The sequence below is a fragment of the Moschus berezovskii genome, chromosome 18 (assembly GCF_049115385.1).
Source record: "Moschus berezovskii isolate FMDL1 chromosome 18, NW_MosBer_1.0, whole genome shotgun sequence".
NCBI lineage: Eukaryota > Metazoa > Chordata > Mammalia > Artiodactyla > Moschidae > Moschus > Moschus berezovskii.
In genome coordinates, this window is record NC_142477.1 from 41,899,705 (window position 1) to 41,919,217 (window position 19,513).

A 19,513-nucleotide genomic window follows, 5' to 3' on the forward strand; every position below is an offset into this window, starting at 1 on the left:
TTGTTGAATGACTTCAAGGATTTTCCAACTGCACCCTTTGAGTGAGTGTGCATGTGAATAGAGGCAATGTACTGACCTGTAAAAAACAGTTATATTGTTGCTGGGGATTGGGGGGCGATGGAGGGAAAGGATAGTTAGGGAGTTTGGGATGGACACGTATACACGACTATATTTAAAATGGATAATCAACAAGGACCTAGTGTATAGCACATGGAACTCTGCTCAATGTTATGTGGCAGGGGAGTTTGGGGGAGAATGGATACATGTTTATATGTATGGTTGAGTCCCTTCGCTGTTCACTTGAAACTATCACAACATTGTTAATAGGTTATACCACAATACAAAAGTTTTAAAAAAGCCAGTTATACAATTAAGCATAATATAAATACTAACAGTGAAGGAGTATTATTTTTTAAGTGGAAGGAGGATACCTAAACAGGTGACTGTGATATCAGAAAAGGGAGAGTGAGGATTTTACCAGCATCATACTGATTACAGAAAGTATGTACTATATTTATCCCAAAGATGAAACAAACCACTAAATCTGGATTAAATATTAAAAAACAAACACATTTTCAAAGTCTCAGAATAAATGTATGATTACAAAGTAAGCAGACAATTTCATATGCAATGTATATAATTTCATGGCATCGTTACTTTAGAAATACACTTTACAGTAAGTAGTCATCATTCTAAGACATTACAATGAATTAGCAAAAAATTCCTGAGCATGATTTTTCGTTGTAATTCTGAAGAGAATATAGATTAAACATTCTGTTACCACAATATCAGTCAAAAGGAATGTTCTGAATTCTCTTTTTTTTTGACTGCACCACAGGCATGTGGGATCTTAGCTACCCCTAACTAGGAATCGATCCCGTGCCCATTACAGTGGAAGCACAAAGTCTTAACGACTGTATCACCAGGGTAGTCCCAAAAAGTATGCTCTGAATTCTTAATATGCTTGTTCTGTTTGTAACCACAAACACTCACATTACTACTGAATTGAAGGGATTTTTCTCCAGTTACATTTGAAGATTTGTTGAGTATTATTTATCTTTATCTTATGAGCACTATCTGTTCTAAACAATTAAACTTAAAAAAGGATGTTTGGTTTGTTTGCAAAATATTCCATTATATTTTCTGTACTAAAGTTTGATCTTACCTTCTTAGAAGAATGTGACGACAAGAGTCTGTAAATTTCATCTTTGGAATATGTAAATCGAAACGTAGCCTCAGCACCCAAGTTGGAAGGACTTGAGATGTTTATATTGTCAGAATGTTCTGCATCTGTCTGTTTATGCTTTTCAATTGCTTCAACAGGTGTATATTTTATAGTTAAATTTGCATTAAAATTTAATTTCTTCTCTTCAATAACAGTTCTGAGTACCTGAATCTCTTCTTCATGATTTTCAGTTCTGAAATTCTTGTCAGCTTTGGTCTAAGACAAAACATACAAAAAAAAAACACCCACAATAAACAAGAAAAGACAAAAATCAGGCAATTTATTTGAAAGAGAGTAGAGCAAAGAAGTTAAGAGTGAAGGCACAAAAGTGAGACTGCCAGTATTTGAATACAGATTCAATAACCTTGAGAACATTACACAATAACCTCTTTGTGCCCAGTCTGATTCCTAGTCTATAAAATAGGGATACTCGCCAAACCTGGCCCAAAGGTTGTTATGAGAAATCAATGAAATAATGCATATGAAGGGCTGAGAACATAGCAAGCTTTCAAAAGTTAACATATTAATAATTAAAAAGCAAGTTGCATAACAGATCAGATGTACAATATATTCCCATTTGTGTAAAAAGAGAAAGAAAAGAAATGATAAAGCTAAACCTTATGACAGAAAGTGAAGAGGAACTAAAAAGCCTCTTGAGGAAAGTGAAAGAGGAGAGTGAAAAGGTTGGCTTGAAGCTCAACATTCAGAAAACAAAGATCATGGCATCTGGTCCCATCACTTCATGGGAAATAGATGGAAAAACGTGGAAACAGTGTCAGACTTTATTTTTTTGGGCTCCAAAATCACTGCAGATGCTGATTGCAGCCAGAAATTAAAAGACGCTTACTCCTTGGAAGGAAAGTTATGACCAACCTAGATAGCATATTAAAAAGCAGAGACATTACTTTGCCAACCAAGGTCCATCTAGTCAAGGCTATGGTTTTTCCCGTGGTCATGTATGGATGTGAGAGTTGGACTGTGAAGAAAGCTGATCGCTGAAGAATTGATGCTTTTGAACTGTGGTGCTGGAGAAGACTCTTGAGAGTCCCTTGGACTGCAAGGAGATCCAACCAGTCCATTCTAAAGGAGATCAATCCTGGATGTTCATTGGAGGGACTGATGCTAACGCTGAAACTGCAATACTCTGGCCACCTCATGCGACGAGTTGACTCACTGGAAAAGACTCTGATGCTGGGAAGGATTGGGGGCGGGAGGAGTAGGGGACGACAGAGAATGAGATGGCTGGATGGCATCACCAACTCGATGGACATGAATTTGAGTGAACTCTGGGAGTTGGTGATGGACAGGGAGCCCTGGCGTGCTGTGATTCATGGGGTCGCAAAGAGTCGGACATGACTGAGAGACTAAACTGAACTGAACTGAAACCGTCAGAAGCCTTATACAGCAGGCACTGTTTTCAGCATTTTGCACATGTTAATTAATTTAAGTAGAATTTTCAAAACTTGAGCCCTGTTCTGCCTCTTAACCTTTTCACTCCACTGCCTAATCAAAAAAAAAAAAAAAACAACAAAAAAACTTCTATGTGCATATAAAATTACTGGAAAAATAGACAACCCACAGAGTGTTCACCCTTGAGAAGGGGAACTGTTAATAGATAGATCTCTGGAGTAGTGGCAGGCTTTTTCTTGCATTATCTTTTATGTTGTTTGGACATTTTGATTTTTTTAACCGCGCTCCTTTTTGCATGAAAAAGACTGAACTAAGCAACCTAGCTGTTTAGTCAAAACAACCTGGTTGTTTAGTTAAAACTAGTTGTTTAGCTAAAAAAAACCTAGATGTTTAGTTAGCTGTTTAATTAAAACTTTCAATTAAAACACATGAACTTATTTACAAAACTGACTCACAGACATAGAAAACAAACTTATGGCTACCAAAGAGGAAAGGATGGGAAAGGGATAAATTAGGAGCTTGGGTTTAACAGATAATACGCTGCTATATGTAAAACAGATAATCAACGAGGTCTTACTGTATAGCACAAGAAACTATATTTAATATCTTGTAATCTATAATAGAAAAGAATTTTAAAAAGAATATATATATCAGTTCAGTTCAGTTCAATCGCTCAGTCGTGTCCAACTCTCCGCGACCCCATGAATCACAGCACGCCAGTCCTCCCTGTCCATCACCAACTCCCGGAGTACACTCAAACTCATGTCCACAGAGTTGGTGATGCCATCCAGCCATCTCATTCTCCGTCGTCCCCTTCTCCTCCTGCCCCCAACCTTTCCTAGCATCAGAGTCTTTTCCAGTGAGTCAACTCGTCGCATGAGGTGGCTGAATCAGCTTTCTGTTCACCAGAAATTAACATAACACTGTAAATCGACTATACTTCAATAAAACAAAACTTTCTTTGCCAACTTGGTTACTGTCAGGTGTCAGTGGGAGAGCTGTTAATCTCCACAATTAAACTCTCTTTCCAGAGGTCCCCTGAAGCAGGCTGCAACTCTTGTCTGGAAAAAGACGCTTATCTCTTTAGTCAGTGACACAGATGGGACTTAGTAGCATACACTGAGTGACTTTTATGCACGGTGAATGGAAAGGTCTGAATGTGTATGTCTCCCCTTAAATTCATATGTTAAAATCCTAATGCCAAATGGGATGGCATTATTAATAGAAGGTGGGGCCTGTGGAAGGAGCCTTCATGAAAAGATTAGTGCTTTTATAAAAGTGACTCCACAGAACTCCCTAGTCCCTGGAAACCATGTGAGGATACAGCAAGAAGTCTGTAACCCAGAAGTGGGCCCTCACCTGACCCTGCTAGCGCTTTGATCTGAGATGGCCAGCCTCCAGGACTGTGAGCAATAAATTTCTGTTGTTTCAAAGCTACCTGGTCCCTGGTATTTCATTATAGCAAGCCAAGAAGACTAAGACAAGAAACCCAAAGTTATCATCTAATGGGCAAGATTGAAAAGTATATAATTTTCTTTAAAGGAAAGTGCTCAATGTAAAGGGGAAGAGTAACCTAATCATGTCACTTCCCTGCTTAAAAACTTTGTCTTCCCTGCCTTTGAGATAAAGTCTAAACTAGATTTGTTCCAAGTTAGTCTATGCAAAGTACATAATGAGAAATGCTGGGCTGGAGGAAGCACAAGCTGGAATCAAGATTGCCGGGAGGAATATCAATAACCTCAGATATGCAGATGACAACACCCTTATGGCAGAAAGTGAAGAGGAGCTCAAAAGCCTCTTGATGAAAGTGAAAGAGGAGAGTGAAAAGGTTGGCTTGAAGCTCAACATTCAGAAAACAAAGATCATGGCATCTGGTCCCATCACTTCATGGGAAATAGATGGAAAAACAGTGGAAACAGTGTCAGATTTTATTTTGCGGGGCTCCAAAATCACTGCAGATGCTGATTGCAGCCATGAAATTAAAAGACACTTACTCCTTGGAAGGAAAGTTATGACCAACCTAGACAGCATATTAAAAAGCAGAGACATTACTTTGCCAACCAAGGTCCGTCTAGTCAAGGCTATGGTTTTTCCCGTGGTCATGTATGGATGTGAGAGTTGGACCGTGAAGAAAGCTGAGCGCCGAAGAATTGATGCTTTTGAACTGTGGTGCTGGAGAAGACTCTTGAGAGTCCCTTGTACTGCAAGGAGATCCAACCAGTCCATCCTAAAGGAGATCAGTCCTGGGTGTTCATTGGAAGGACTGATCCTAAAGCTGAAACTCCAGTACTTTGGCCACCTCATGCGAAGAGTTGACTCATTGGAAAAAGACTTGGAAAAGACTCTGATGCTGGGAGGGATTAGGGGGCAGGAGGAGAGGGGACGACAGAGGATGAGATGGCTGGATGGCCTCACTGACTCGATGCACATGAGTTTGGGTGAACTCTGGGAGTTGGTGATGGACAGGGAGGCCTGGCGTGCTGTGATTCATGGGGTCACAAAGAGTTGGACACGATTGAGCGACTGAACTGAACTGAACTGGACTGAACTGAGTCTCTCCCTGCCTATACTCCAGCCCACTGATCTCCTTTCCATTTCCACTGCCTATGTTTCCTCCCATCATAGGGCTCTTTTATGTTGTGTTTACTTCCTGGAAACTTCTTTACTTCCTGTGCCTGCTCCACCTTCCCATAACACAAACATTATACACACTCATACACACATATGTGCTATATATCCCTTGGTCTGGTGAATCCCCACTACTATTTCAAGTCTGAGCTTAAACATCACTTCTTTAGGGAGATGTTTCCTCATCCCACCGACTAACAAATCTGTTTCCTATAAGCTCTCATAGTTCTTCTTACAAAATGAAAAACTCTTCCCTTTTATAATTGCTTATTTAATAGACCTTCAGATTGTGAACGCCTAGAAGTCAGGGACCATACCCATCTTACCCACATGACCTTATAGTTTCACCATTTAGTAAGTTGCCTGGTGAAAAGTGTAGGACAATGAAAACTTTATTAAATTTAATATACGGCTCCAATATAGCTAACATAGCATATGTACTGAGTGCTGCTCTGTGTCAGTAGTTGCTAAAATATTTTACATAAATGTTTAATTTCCTATCTTTTAATTTCTCAAATTATCCCCATTTTACAGATAAGAAGATAAAGGTTAAAAAATGCGTCCAAGATCACACAGCTAGGGAGTGGCTCCAGTCAGCAAAAAACCCAGGAAGTCTGATTCCAGGGTAGAATTGTCCATTTTTATGTTACACTGCCAAAGACAGCTTGAAATATTCTCTGTGGTAAATAAATTGATACATATATATATATTATGCAATAATATTATATGTTATATTAAACTGAATCACTTTACTGTACATCAGAAACTAACACAGCATTGTTAATCAACTATACTTCAATTAACAAAAAGGAATAGAAATGAATAAATTTCTATTGCCTTGAAATCTAAGGCTAGTTGAAGAAATTGAAGACAATTCTCCTCAGTTTTCCATGCTGAGAAGTGCCAAAGCTGAACAAAATGGCACCAGAAAACTCTCTCTCCCTAACTCTTCTAGAAGGCTAAGGTCTTCCTAGTTCATTGTCTTCTAATTAATTGTAGGATTCAGTTCAGTTCAGTTCAGACACTCAGTCGTGTCCGACTCTTTGCGACCCCATGAATCACAGCACGCCAGGGCTCCCTGTCCATCACCACTCCCGGAGTTCACTCAAACTCATGCATCAAGTTGGTGATGCCATCCAGCCATCTCATTCACTGTCATTCCCTTCTCCTGCCCCCAATCGCTCCCAGCATCAGAATCTTTTCCAGTGAATCAACTTGTCGCATGAGGTGGCCAAAGTATTGGAGTTTCAGCTTTAGCATCAGTCCTTCCAATGAACACCCAGGACTGATCTCCTTTAGGATGGACTGGTTGGATCTCCTTGCAGTCCAAGGGACTCTCAAGAGTCTTCTCCAGGACCACAGTTCAAAAGCATCAATTCTTCAGTGCTCAGCTTTCTTCACAGTCCAACTCTCACATCCATACATGACCACGGGAAAAACCATAGCCTTGACTAGACGGACCTTTGTTGGCAAAGTAATGTCTCTGCTTTTCAATATGCTATCTAGGTTGGTTTTCCTTCCAAGCAGTAAGTGTCTTTTAATTTCCTGGCTGCAATCAGCATCTGCAGTGATTTTGGAGCCCCCCAAAATAAAGTCTGATATAGTTTCCACTGTTTCCCCATCTATTTCCCATGAAGTGATGGGACTGGATGCCATGATCTTTGTTTTCTGAATGTTGAACTTTAAGCCAACTTTTTCACTCTCCTCTTTCACTTTCATCAAGAGGCTTTTGAGTTCCTCTTCACTTTCTGCCATAAGGGTGTTGTCATCTTCATATCTGAGGTTATTGATATTTCTCCCGGCAATCTTGATTCCAGCTTGTGCTTCTTCCAGCCCAGCGTTCCTCATCATGTACTCTGCATATAAGTTAAATAAGCAGGGTGACAATATACAGCCTTGACGTACTCCTTTTCCTACTTGGAACCAGTCTGTTGTTCCATGTCCAATTCTAACTGTTGCTTCCTGACCTGCATATAGGTTCCTCAAGAGGCAGGTCAGGTGGTCTGGTATTCCTATCTCTTTCAGAATTTTCCACAGTTTGCTGTGGTCCACACAGTCAAAGGCATTGGCATAGTCAATAAAGCAGATGTTTTTCTGGAACTCTCTTGCTTTTTTGATGATCCAGCAGATGTTGGCAATTTGATCTCTGGTTCCTCTGCCTTTTCTAAATCCAGCTTGAACATCTGGAAGTTCTCAGTTCATGTATTGCTGAAGCCTGGCTTGGAGAATTTTAAGCATTACTTTACTAGTGTGTGAGATGAGTGCAATTGTGCGGTAGTTTGAGCATTCTTTGGCATTGCTTTCTTTGGGATTGGAATAAAAACTGACCTTTTCCAGTCCTATGGCCACTGCTGAGTTTTCCAAATTTGCTGACATATTGAGTGCATCACTTTCAAAGCATCATCTTGCAGGATTTGAAATAGCTCAACTGGAATTCTATCACCTCTACTAGCTTTGTTCACAGTGATGCTTCTAAGGTCCACCTGACTTCACATTCCAGGATATCTGGCTCTAGGTGAGTGATCACACCATCGTGATTATCTGGGTCGTGAAGATCTTTTTTGTACAGTTCTTTTGTGTATTCTTGCTACCTCTTAATATCTTTTGCTTCTATTAGGTCCATACCATTTCTGTTTTTTATTGAGCCCATCTTTGCATGAAATGTTCCCTTGGTATCTCTAATTTTCTGGAAGTGATCTCTAGTCTTTCCCATGCTATTGTTTTCTTCTATTTCTTTGCATTGATTGCTGAAGAAGGCTTTCTTAGCTTTCCTTGCTATTTTTTGGAACTCTGCATTCAAATGGGTATATCTTTCCTTTTCTCCTTTGCTTTTCACTTCCCTTCTTTTCACAGCTATTTGTAAGGCCTCCTCAGACAGCCATTTTGGTATTTTGCATTTCTTTTTCTTGGGGATGGTCTTGATTCCTGTCTCCTGTACAATGTCACGAACCTCCATCCATAGTTCATCGGGCACTCTGTCTATCAGATCTAGTTCCTTAAATCTATTTCTCACTTCCACTGTATAGTCATAAGGTCTTCTCTGCCTGCTGCCGCTACTGCTGCTAAGTCACTTCAGTCGTGTCCGACTCTGTGTGACCCCATAGACGGAAGCCCACCAGGCTCCCCCTTCCCTGGGATTCTCCAGGCAAGAACACTGGAGTGGGTTGCCATTTCCTTCTCCAATGTGTGAAAGTGAAAAGTGAAAGTAAAGTCGCTCAGTCGTGTCTGACCCTTAGCGACTGCAGCCTACCAGGCTCCTCCATCCATGGGATTTTCTAGCCAAGAGTTCTGGAGTGGCTTGCCATTGCCTTCTCCGCTTCTCTGCCTAGGTCTTCATTATTGGCATGTTCTAGGATTCCATTCTCTTTGTTTTTTCCTCTCTCATTATACACCTCCTGGATTGGCCTTAAGCACTCTCAAGACTTCAGTGATGTTCTGGTATATGCTGATTGTACCTAAATTTCTGTCTCCAGTTCAAACTCCACCCTCTCATTTATATATTTTATATAATCTATTTTGGGCAGGATAACTCTACCCAGAAGTCAATCGTTATCTTCTTGGAATTAACTCTTTTTTGGGAAGATTCCCTATCTCCCCTTCCAACACACCCACGCGCACACACACACACACATCCTATTTTTCATCTACGGTGAGTTTACTTTGTGCTGGACCCTGTTCTAAGCACTTTGCACTTATTAACACATTTAACCTTTTCCAAATTCCTATGAAGTATGTATTATTATTACACCACTTTATGATAAGAAACTGAGATTCAGGAAAGATAATTAAGTTGCTTGGAGTCATGTGGATGATAAGTGAAGGAATTTATCAGAATTCAAACCCAAGGAGTCTTATTCAGAACTGAGCACTTGACCTTATGCTCTACTGTCTCCAACTTATTACTGAATTGTTAGTTCTTCAGACTGAGCTGCGTCTCATATCTCCTTCTCTGCCTCTAGTATTACAGATGCAGTTCAGTTTTTCATCATCTCCTTGGACCATAAAATAGCCTTCTTCAGTTATTATCTCAAAATTCATCTCCACAAAACACAAAAATTTAAAATGGAATTCTGGCCATGTTATGCGCCTCAGTGGTTCCTTTATCATCCTCAGGATTATGCCCAAGTTACATAGTATGGTATATGCGTATCTTCATAATTTGACTCCTACTTATGACTCCAAATTTGAATCCATAATAAGTTCATTGTAGACTATAGTTTCTTTCAAGATAGCAGCTTCTATAAGCATAGTCTTACTTGTTCCCCAAGAATATCAATATATAACAAATAAACTAGCATGTAAATATATAAATTTTATTAGTTCACTGCCAAGTTTTCTAAATGGGTTCAAACTGCCTGTAGAGAGAGTAGTTGGAATGTTTATTAAGCCTGTTTTCACTTCCCATCAACTTTAATGGCAATTCCAATTATATGTTAACTTGAATAGGGGTTATTCCCTCCATTAAAAAAAGCATTTGCTTTCTAAAGTAACAGTGTCAGTATTCTGCATTTATTTACTAATTCAGTAATCATTTATTTCCCTGGAGGAGGAAATGCAACCCAATACACTATTCTTATCTGGAAAATCTCATATTCAGCGGAGCCTGGTGGGCTATAGTCCATGGGGTTGCAAAGAGTCAGACATGATTGAATGACTAAACACATATTTATTTAGCATGATATATGATGTCAGTTTCTCAGGATTCCATAGTAAATAAAATGACTAGATACTCAACTAAAGGTAGATATGATACAGCAAAATCAACACCTGAACAGAAAGAAAAAGCAATGCCTATTGCATAATTTGCAGAAGAGGCATCTAACCAAAATAAAAGATTCAGAGGAGAAAGCTGAGGGTGGTGTGGCAATTAAAGTCAGATGAAGAATGACCTTGTCCTCCCTGCCAAGGAGATTGATCATTAGATTGATCATTATCTGGAAGGCTATAGGGAGACAACCCCAAATTTAAGCAACAGAGTGATAAGGTCAGATTTATCATATATCTTCATACTGAAGTGTGTGGAATGAATTGAAACTGAGCAAAACTAGAGGTCTCAGACTGATAGGAGGACTAACATAGTAGCCCAGATGGAAATGATGAGAGCCCAAGGCAGTGGGCATTGCAGTGGGAATGGAGAAGAAGAAACAGAGATAAGAGACTTTACAAAATGATGGAACTTGCAGATCGATTGGATGTTGTGGGCTTTGAGGGAGATGGACCTGTAGAGGCCTTTAGGAAGATTTCCAGATATTTGAGTTTAAGTATTAGGAAGATATTGTTTCATTTACCAAGTAGAGAATTAAAGAGCAAGAAACAGGATTGGGAACAAGATGGGATATAAGGTTTGGATATGTGAACTGTGTGATGTTTGCAGTCAACTAGCTACACAGACCAACCTGAAACTGAAAGTGAAAGTTGCTTAGTTGTGTCCGACTCTGTGACCCCATGGACTATACAGCCCATGGCATTCCCCAGGCCAGAATACTGGAGTGGGTAGCCTTTCCCTTTTCCAGGGGAGCTTCTCAACTCAGGGATCGAACCCAGGTCTCCCAAATTGCAGGCAGATTCTTAACCAGCTGAGCCACAACACAGACCAACCCAGATAGCATATTAAAAAGCAGAGACATTACTTTGCCCACAAAGGTCTAGTCAAGGCTATGGTTTTTCCAGTGGTCATGTATGGATGTGAGAGTTGGACCATAAAAATGCTGAGTGCTGAAGAATTGATGCTCTTGAACTGTGGTGTTGGAGAAGACTCTTGAGAGTCCCTTGGACTGCAAGGAGATCCAACCAGTCAATCCTAAAGGAAATCAGTCCTGAATATTCATTGGAAGGGCTGATGCTGAAGTTGAAACTCTAATACTTTGGCCACCTGGTATGGAGAACTAACTCCTTGGAAAAGACCCTGATGCTGGGAAAGATTGAAGGCAGGAGGAGAAGGGGAGGACAGAGGATGAAATGGCTGGATGGTATCACCAACTCGATGGACATGAGTTTGAGTAAGCTCTGGGAGTTGGTGATGGACAGGGAAGCCTTGCGTGTTGCAAAGAGTCGGACATGCCTGAGTGACTGAACTGAGTTACACAGATACCCAGTTCAGAGGGAGACCTGGGCTGTAAATGCAGTATTTGTAAGCCATCAGGATGGAGGGGAAATCTAAAGCCACAGGAGGGAGTGAAATCGCCCAATGTAGAGAGAGTTTGAAATAAGATAGCAACTCTGGTAGCAGCAAAATTTAAAGGCTGTTTCAAGTAAAGGGAACTCAATGAAGTTTAAGATGAACTTTGGTGAAAACAGTTTGGGTAACAAGATAACAGAGGTTTGGTGTTATTGGCTGAACTGTGATCCCCCAAAATCCACGTGCTAAAATTCCTGATTTCAATTACCTCAAAATGTGATGGCATTTTGAGACAGAATCTTCAAAAAGGTTTTTAAGTTAAAATGAGGTCATTAGGATGGGCTGTAATCCAGTATGACCGGTGACCTTATAAGAAGGGGAGATTAGAATCAGTCCAGCATGGAGGGAAGACCACGTGGAGATACAGGAGATAGCTCCCTACTGTCAAGGAGAGGGACCTCAGGGGAAACCAACCCTGTCAACATATTGATCTTAAACTTTCAGCCTCCAGAACTGTAAGAAAGTAAATGTCTGCTGTTTAAACCATCCAACTTGTGGTACTTTGTGATGGTAGCCCTAGGAAACAAATCCAGTTGGGGAATTCATGGGAAGTACAAAAATTGAGATAGCAAGTGTAGATGAGAAGAATATGTAGAGATGAGGGCATCCTTTCTGTGTTTTTGCTTTTTTAAACAAGAATCTTAAAGATATTTACGTATTAAGGACAGGGTGGAAAATGAGGGAGACAGAAGTTGAACTGAGCATCAAATAAATTTGTACGTAAGTACAACTTCAAAGGAAAAAAAAAACACCTGAGAAGATTCTTATCTGTGGCTTGGATATTCTCTGTCCAGTTGGAGCTCCTGCCATCTAATAAGGTAGGCAGAATAATAAGGTAAAGAGTTGGAGGAGGTTGTCTAACATTTTAAACTACCCTGTGGCGAGTTGGGAGGTGTGTGGGCCTGCTGAGACAGGTGGAAGACCTGGGTGTGGTTATAACGCTGCCTGTTCCTGAATTATTAGCATGGCTTTCTCTATGGTGCCCAGCAAGGTAAGTTTACATGGAAAAATAATAGGGTTCATCCAAAGATGGAGTTTTTCTAGAAGGAATAGAAAGCAAGGACAATGATAATATTATCAAGAGTGGTAAAAAACGGATATAGATTGATTAGAAGAAAAAACTGAACATAGGAGGAGCAAAACAGTCTGGAAGGAAAATAGATGCCCCCAAACTGGTCTGCTGCTGCTGCTGTGGCTAAGTCGCTTCAGTCGTGTCCGACTCTGTGTAACCCCATAGACGGCAGCCCACCAGGCTCCCCCGTCCGGGGGATTCTCCAGGCAAGAACACTGGAGTGGGTTGCGATTTCCTTCTCCCAAAACTGGGTCTAGATGGGGTTTAAGACTAGATTAGTGGTCACAAGTGAGGATGAGAACTGAGCGACTGGATAGTTGTGATGAGGCAAAACATAAAATGTTTCAGATTACAGAGGCAGCATAGTTCTGGTTAATACAAAATTAAGGATGTGTCTAGAAAATTAGTGACTCTACTAGAGTAGATATAGGAAGTTAAGAGGCAACAAGAAATTCCTGGCAATGCACATGATATAAAATCACTCAGTATTTTGTTAGGATTTGGGGTGGAAAGGATGATTATAATCCAGGTGCACTTTCCAAACCTTTGCTGACCTCCAAAATCTTACATTCTCATGGAGATTCAGGTTTAAAAAGAATTATAATGAAAACCTGAAATCTGATTTCCAAATTGTTACTTTCAACAACAAAAGTAGAGATGACTAAAGATAAACAAGTGAAAAGGAACTAATTCATACATGTAATCACCACTTTTTTTCCCCTCTATAATTGAAGGCTTCAGCTGTTCTTGGTCATCACTTCTGATTTACGGTAACCCATAAACCTTGAGTGAGAATGTAACTGCTAATTAACCAGAACTGCATTTAACCAGAACTAAGTCTTTTTCTGTTTATACTTTTTAAAAGAATAGCAAATATTTATTGAGTGTTTTCTATGTGTCAGTAACCTGAATGTTTCACCTATTTAGACTCATTTCTCTTTACAGGGTAGGCATTGTTATTTCTATTTTACAGATGAGGAAACTGGGGCACAATGAGGAGAAGTAATCTTCCCAGGGGCTAGGATTCCAAACTGCAGTGTGCTCTGGAGCCAAAGCTGCGTCTGAGACAAGAGGCACTGAGGGAAAGGGAATGTGTCAGAAGATGTCATTATTAAGGGATATTCCTCATGGAATGATAGGCTCATAGAATTCTTTCAAAAAATGAAAGGTAGTAAGTTATTGCCCATAAGTAACTAAAACAAGATTTAAAAAATTGCAATCCAGTACAATTTTTTTGAGCACCTATCCTACACATATATTGAGTGACAACTGGTAATAGGCTATAAGGAAGTAAAATATGCATTCTCTGCCTTTGCTGCTGCTGCTGCTGCTGCGTCACTTCAGTCGTGTCCGGCTCTGTGTGACCCCATAGACAGAAGCCCACCAGGGTCCCCCGTCCCTGGGATTCTCCAGGCAAGAACACAGGAGTGGGTTGCCATTTCCTTCTCCAATGTGTGAAAGTGAAAAGTGAAAGTGAAGTCGCTCAGTCGTGTCCGACCCTTAGCGACCCCACGGACTGCAGCCCACCAGGCTGCTCCATCCATGGGATTTTCTAGGCAAGAGTACTGGAGTGGCTCGCCATTGCCTTCTCCGTTCTCTGCCTTTAGGCACTATTATTAAGAATATACATGAAAAAGTAGGTAAAATATGCCAAAGAGTATTAGAAGGAGTAGAAAATAACCCTTTCCTAAGAAGTAAAAATCTTTCCTTTTCTCCTTTGCTTTTCGCCTCTCTTCTTTTCACAGCTATTTGTAAGGCCTCCTCAGACAGCCATTTCGCTCTTTTGCATTTCTTTTCCATGGGGATGGTCTTGGTCCCTGTCTCCTGTACAATGTCACGAACCTCCATCCAGAGTTCATCAGGCACTCTATCAATCAGATCTAGTCCCTTAAATCTAATTCTCACTTCCACTGTATAATCATAAGGGATTTGATTGAGGTCATATCTGAATGGTCTAGTGGTTTTCTCTACTTTCTTCAATTTAAGTCTGAACTTCGCAATAAGGAGTTCGTGATCTGAGCCACAGTCAGCTCCTGGTCTTGTTTTCGCTAACTGTATACAGCTTCTCCATCTTTGGCTGCAAAGAATATAATCAATCTGATTTCGGTGTTGACCATCTGGTGATGTCCATGTGTAGAGTCTTCTCTTGTGTTGTTGGAAGAGGGTGTTTGCTATGACCAGTGCGTTCTCTTGACAAAACTCTATTAGCCTTTGCCCTGCTTCATTCCGTGCTCCAAGGCCAAATTTGCCTGTTACTCTAGGTGTTTCTTGACTTCCTACTTTTGCATTCCAGTCCCCTATAATGAAAACGACATCTTTTTTGGGTGTTAGTTCTAAAAGGTCTTGTAGGTCTTCATAGAACCGATTAACTTCGGCTTCTTCAGCACTACAAATAGCTGTGAAAAGAAGAGAGGCGAAAAGCAAAGGAGAAAAGGAAAGATATAAGCATCTAAATGCAGAGTTCCAAAGAATAGCAAGGAGAGATAAGAAAGCCTTCCTCAGTGATCAATGCAAAGAAATAGAGGAAAACAACAGAATAGGAAAAACAAGAGAGCTCTTCAAGAAAATTAGAGATTCCAAGGGAACATTTCATGCAAAGATGGGCTCGATAAAGGACAGAAATGGTATGGACCTAACAGAAGCAGAAGATATTAAAAAGAGGTGGCAGGAATACACAGAAGAACTGTACAAAAAAGATCTTCATGACCAAGATAGTCACGATAATGTGATCACTGACCTAGAGCCAGACATCTTGGAATGTGAAGTCAAGTGGGCCTTAGAAAGCATCACTACGAACAAAGCTAGTGGAGGTGATGGAATTCCAGTTGAGCTATTTCAAGTCTTGAAAGATGATGCTGTGAAAGTGCTGCACTCAATATGCCAGCAGATTTGGAAAACTCAGCAGTGGCCACAGGACTGGAAGAGGTCAGTCTTCATTCCAATCCCAAAGAAAGGCAATGCCAAAGAATGCTCAAACTACCGCACAATTGCACTCATCTCACACTCTAGTAAAGTCATGCTCAAAATTCTCCAAGCCAGGCTTCAGCAGTATATAAACCGTGAACTCCCAGATGTTCAAGCAGGTTTTAGAAAAGGCAGAGGCACCAGAGATCAAATTGCCAACATCCGCTGGATCATGGAGAAAGCAAGAGAGTTTCAGAAAAACATCTATTTCTGCTTTATTGACTATGCCAAAGCCTTTGACTGTGTGGATCACAATAAACTGTGGAACATTCTGAAAGAGATGGGAATCCCAGACCACCTGACCTGCCTCTTGAGAAACCTGTATGCAGGTCAGGAAGCAACAGTTAGAACTGGACATGGAACAACAGACTGGTTCCAAATAGGAAAAGGTGTACGTCAAGGTTGTATATTGTCACCTTGCTTATTTAACTTATATGCATAGTACATCATGAGGAACGCTGGGCTGGAAGAAGCACAAGCTGGAATCAAGATTGCCGGGAGAAATATCAATAACCTCAGATATGCAGATGACACTACCCTTATGGCAGAAAGTGAAGAGGAACTCAAAAGCCTCTTGATGAAAGTGAAAGAGGAGAGTGAAAAGGTTGGCTTGAAGCTCAACATTCAGAAAACGAAGATCATGGCATCTGGTCCCATCACTTCATGGGAAATAGATGGAAAAACAGTGGAAACAGTGTCAGACTTCGTTTTTTTGGGCTCCAAAATCACTGCAGATGCTGATTGCAGCCATGAAATTAAAAGACGCTTGCTCCTTGGAAGGAAAGTTATGACCAATCTTGATAGTATATTAAAAAGCAGAGACATTACTTTGCCAACCAAGGGCCGTCTAGTCAAGGCAATGGTTTTTCCCGTGGTCATGTATGGATGTGAGAGTTGGACTGTGAAGAAGGCTGATCGCCGAAGAATCGATGCTTTTGAACTGTGGTGTTGGAGAAGACTCTTGAGAGTCCCTTATACTGCAAGGAGATCCAACCAGTCCATTCTAGAGGAGATCAATCCTGGATGTTCATTGGAGGGACTGATGCTAAAGCTGAAACTGCAATACTTTGGCCACCTCATGCGACGAGTTGACTCACTGGAAAAGACTCTGATGCTGGGAAAGGTTGGGGGCGGGAGGAGAAGGGGACGATGGAGAATGAGATGGCTGGATGGCATCACCGACTCGATGGACATGAGTTTGAGTGAACTCCGGGAGTTGGTGATGGACAGGGAGGCCTGGCGTGCTGTGATTCATGGGGTCGCGGAGAGTCGGACACGACTGAGCGACTGAACTGAACTGAAGAAGTAAAAATAGAGATTTCCACTCAATCAACTCAAACTCTTTAAATTGAGCTAGTCGTGGACCGTAACATATCAGGATACTGGGAGCATTAGCATTACTAGCACCAAGGGATGATTTGTGGACTTGAACAGGCCCCCAGCCAACTATCAGCATCCTTTCTTAGGTGGCATGAAATAAACACTCAGGTCCACAATCCCTATCAACTTTTTTTATAAGCTTGATGCCAAACCTCATTTGTAGGCATTAATCTGATCTGAACTGATAAAAAGTTATTTATGGTCTTCATTTTTCCCACCTTTTGTAAATATCAGTTCATTTTGCCATAGGTATGTTCATGTGTTTGATTCTACGAGGCTGCTCCCAACTCCACCTGGGGTGTAAGTAATATACAGGATAAGCAGCACATCATCCTTGTAAAATTCAAAACCTCCTGAATGAGGAAACACATCTGTTTCCAGAGTTGTAGATACGGGACAAGGGTTTGCTTACTTTCCAAATGTAGCTTCAAAATCAGTCCTGAGCAACCCTCCAGCCCTCGTCTCTTAGTTCACACCTGTTACTAACATTACAGAGAAGCTAACAGGCTGGTGACAGTGACAAAGAAAAACTGTACAGCACAGACCTGAGAAGTAAAAAAAAAAAAAAAAAAGACAACACAGTAATCCTTCTTGCATCAGCAATGACAAAGTTTCCCTTCTTTGGTATACTCTTTCAAAGAAAGTAGAACATGTGTAATACTTCTTAGAAAGATGAAAACTCCCCTTCAAAAAATATGCTTAAAGAAGGTTAACCTGGCATGATGGGAAACATCAATAATCCAGAATGTTCCCTGAGATTTGTGGAAAACTGATTTTTTTCTGGATTTACAGGTACCAAAAATATGACAGTATGCACACGGGGAAAAGAATACCAGTCAAATATTTGAGTCATTAAACATCTTTAACATTCACAAGACAGGATGATCACTTCAGGCTGCAATGGGTAGGGACTGATTTACAACATTGTTAGAAATAAAAGGAATACTAACTACAATTATGGAAAAGTAACGTGTTTCTCAAACTGATGGGATTGACAGCAATACTAAAGGACATTGTCATGACTAAATAAAGTAAATTTTATGGATCACCAACGGAACCATTTAAAGAAACAGATTACTGTAGTTACTGGATCAGAGTAACTTATTTATTATTCTTTATTATATCTTGTTTAAAACAAAAACAAATCTCTAAAAGTGATAAATGCTATTCCTTTGAAGGGGGGCAGGTACAGTTTGTGGATCGTTTTAGAGAATTTAGGTGACTTACAGAAGTGTAGTAGGCTTGAGGTGGCATTTTGTAGAGTAAAAATCACTCTGGGAAATAATTTCACTAGAACTGGAGATGGGGGGTTTTGAGGTTAGTGAGAATAACCACTCACATTAGTTAAGTAGGTGTTACAAAGGGGACATGAAGGAAAACAAATCTAGAGATGTTCTTGGTAGGTTAGCCAAAACCGAACCTCAGGAGCGTGGCAGCAGTGTACTCAGTCCTTAAGTCAGCACTAATTTTAATTTTTAGTTTCATCAGAACCTTAGATGATTCTTTTCACAGAGATGAGGTATTTGCCAAAACTCTACCACTAACTGCATGCTGCTGAGGATTGATTGTAGACTGCTGTATATTACCTAAAGAGACTCAAGCTACCCTCTTTTTTAAGTCAATCTTATGTTCACATTGAATTTTCATTCTACTGAATTTTTCACATCATTTAGAATGAAACTTATGGAAACAATCGGTCAGCTAAAGCTGAACAATGTATTTTCTTCTAAGAAGACTTACATCATAGGTCAGTGAAGCCACATTCCAGGGCCTGCGGTAGTACGTCAAGGTGTTGCCATCCCAAACTCGGTCACAGAGTCCATTGTAGTACTGGTTGTCAAAAGGGGTGCTGAGTGGATCCATGCCTAAGATGTTGATCCTGAGAGTGAACAGAGTAGCATCAGGCATGGAGATACCTGGAGCAAATGCCAGGCAGCCCTCAGGAACTGGGAGAGGAGAGCTTCAGCTCATCGTGTCCCCAAAGCATGTGATGGTGTGGTAGAATCAGGAGCAGAAGCAAGAGCCTGGTCACCTCTCCTCTGTGTCCAGGTGGGAAGTAGACCTTCAGTTCAGTTCAGGCGCTCAGTCATGTCTGACTCTTTGCGACCCCATGAATCACAGCACGCCAGGCCTCCCTGTCCATCACCAACTCCTGGAGTTCACTCAAACTCACGTCCATCGAGTTGGTGATGCCATCCAGCCATCTCATTCTCTTTATAAACTCTTTTAGGCAATTAGGCCACTGTTGAGCCCAATGAAAGAAATCCAATAAGTAGGAAGCAAGGGACCATCTTACTGTTAGAGTTGAATTCTCACTGATGTAACTCTTAGCTAACCTCCCTTGGTGAACTATAAGCCAATGCTACAGTATCAACTCTTAAAATTATTTGAGAACAGAGCATCTCAGGGAGAGGAGTATAACATATGCATATAACTTTTAATCTATGAATCAACATGGGGCCTCTTTCTCTCCCTATTCTCTTTAAACTTAAACCTTTTCCTCCAGCTGTCTCATTGTTTGTCACAAACCTTGTTCCCTCCAGACTTATTTTACTCTTATTACACTTCCAAGAGGAACACAAAAATGTCATCATCCAGCAAGGCTTTCTCAAAAGTTCTCCTTTTTTCTCCTAGCAAAATATTGTTATTTGGCAAA

At 40.6% G+C, this 19,513-nt stretch overlaps 1 protein-coding gene across 4 annotated transcripts in view; it reads right to left on the minus strand.

The window, feature by feature from the left end:
- Positions 1-19,513, minus strand: part of C9 (complement C9) — a 68,695-nt gene that overhangs the window by 25,520 nt on the left and 23,662 nt on the right. For all 4 annotated transcript variants that reach the window (XM_055422134.2, XM_055422133.2, XM_055422132.2 and 1 more), the window contains exons 5-6: positions 18,598-18,736; positions 1,166-1,441 (exon numbers count right to left, since the gene is read on the minus strand). In XM_055422134.2, coding sequence (XP_055278109.1) covers positions 1,166-1,441; positions 18,598-18,736 — 415 coding nt within the window. The remainder of the gene's footprint in view (positions 1-1,165; positions 1,442-18,597; positions 18,737-19,513) is intronic.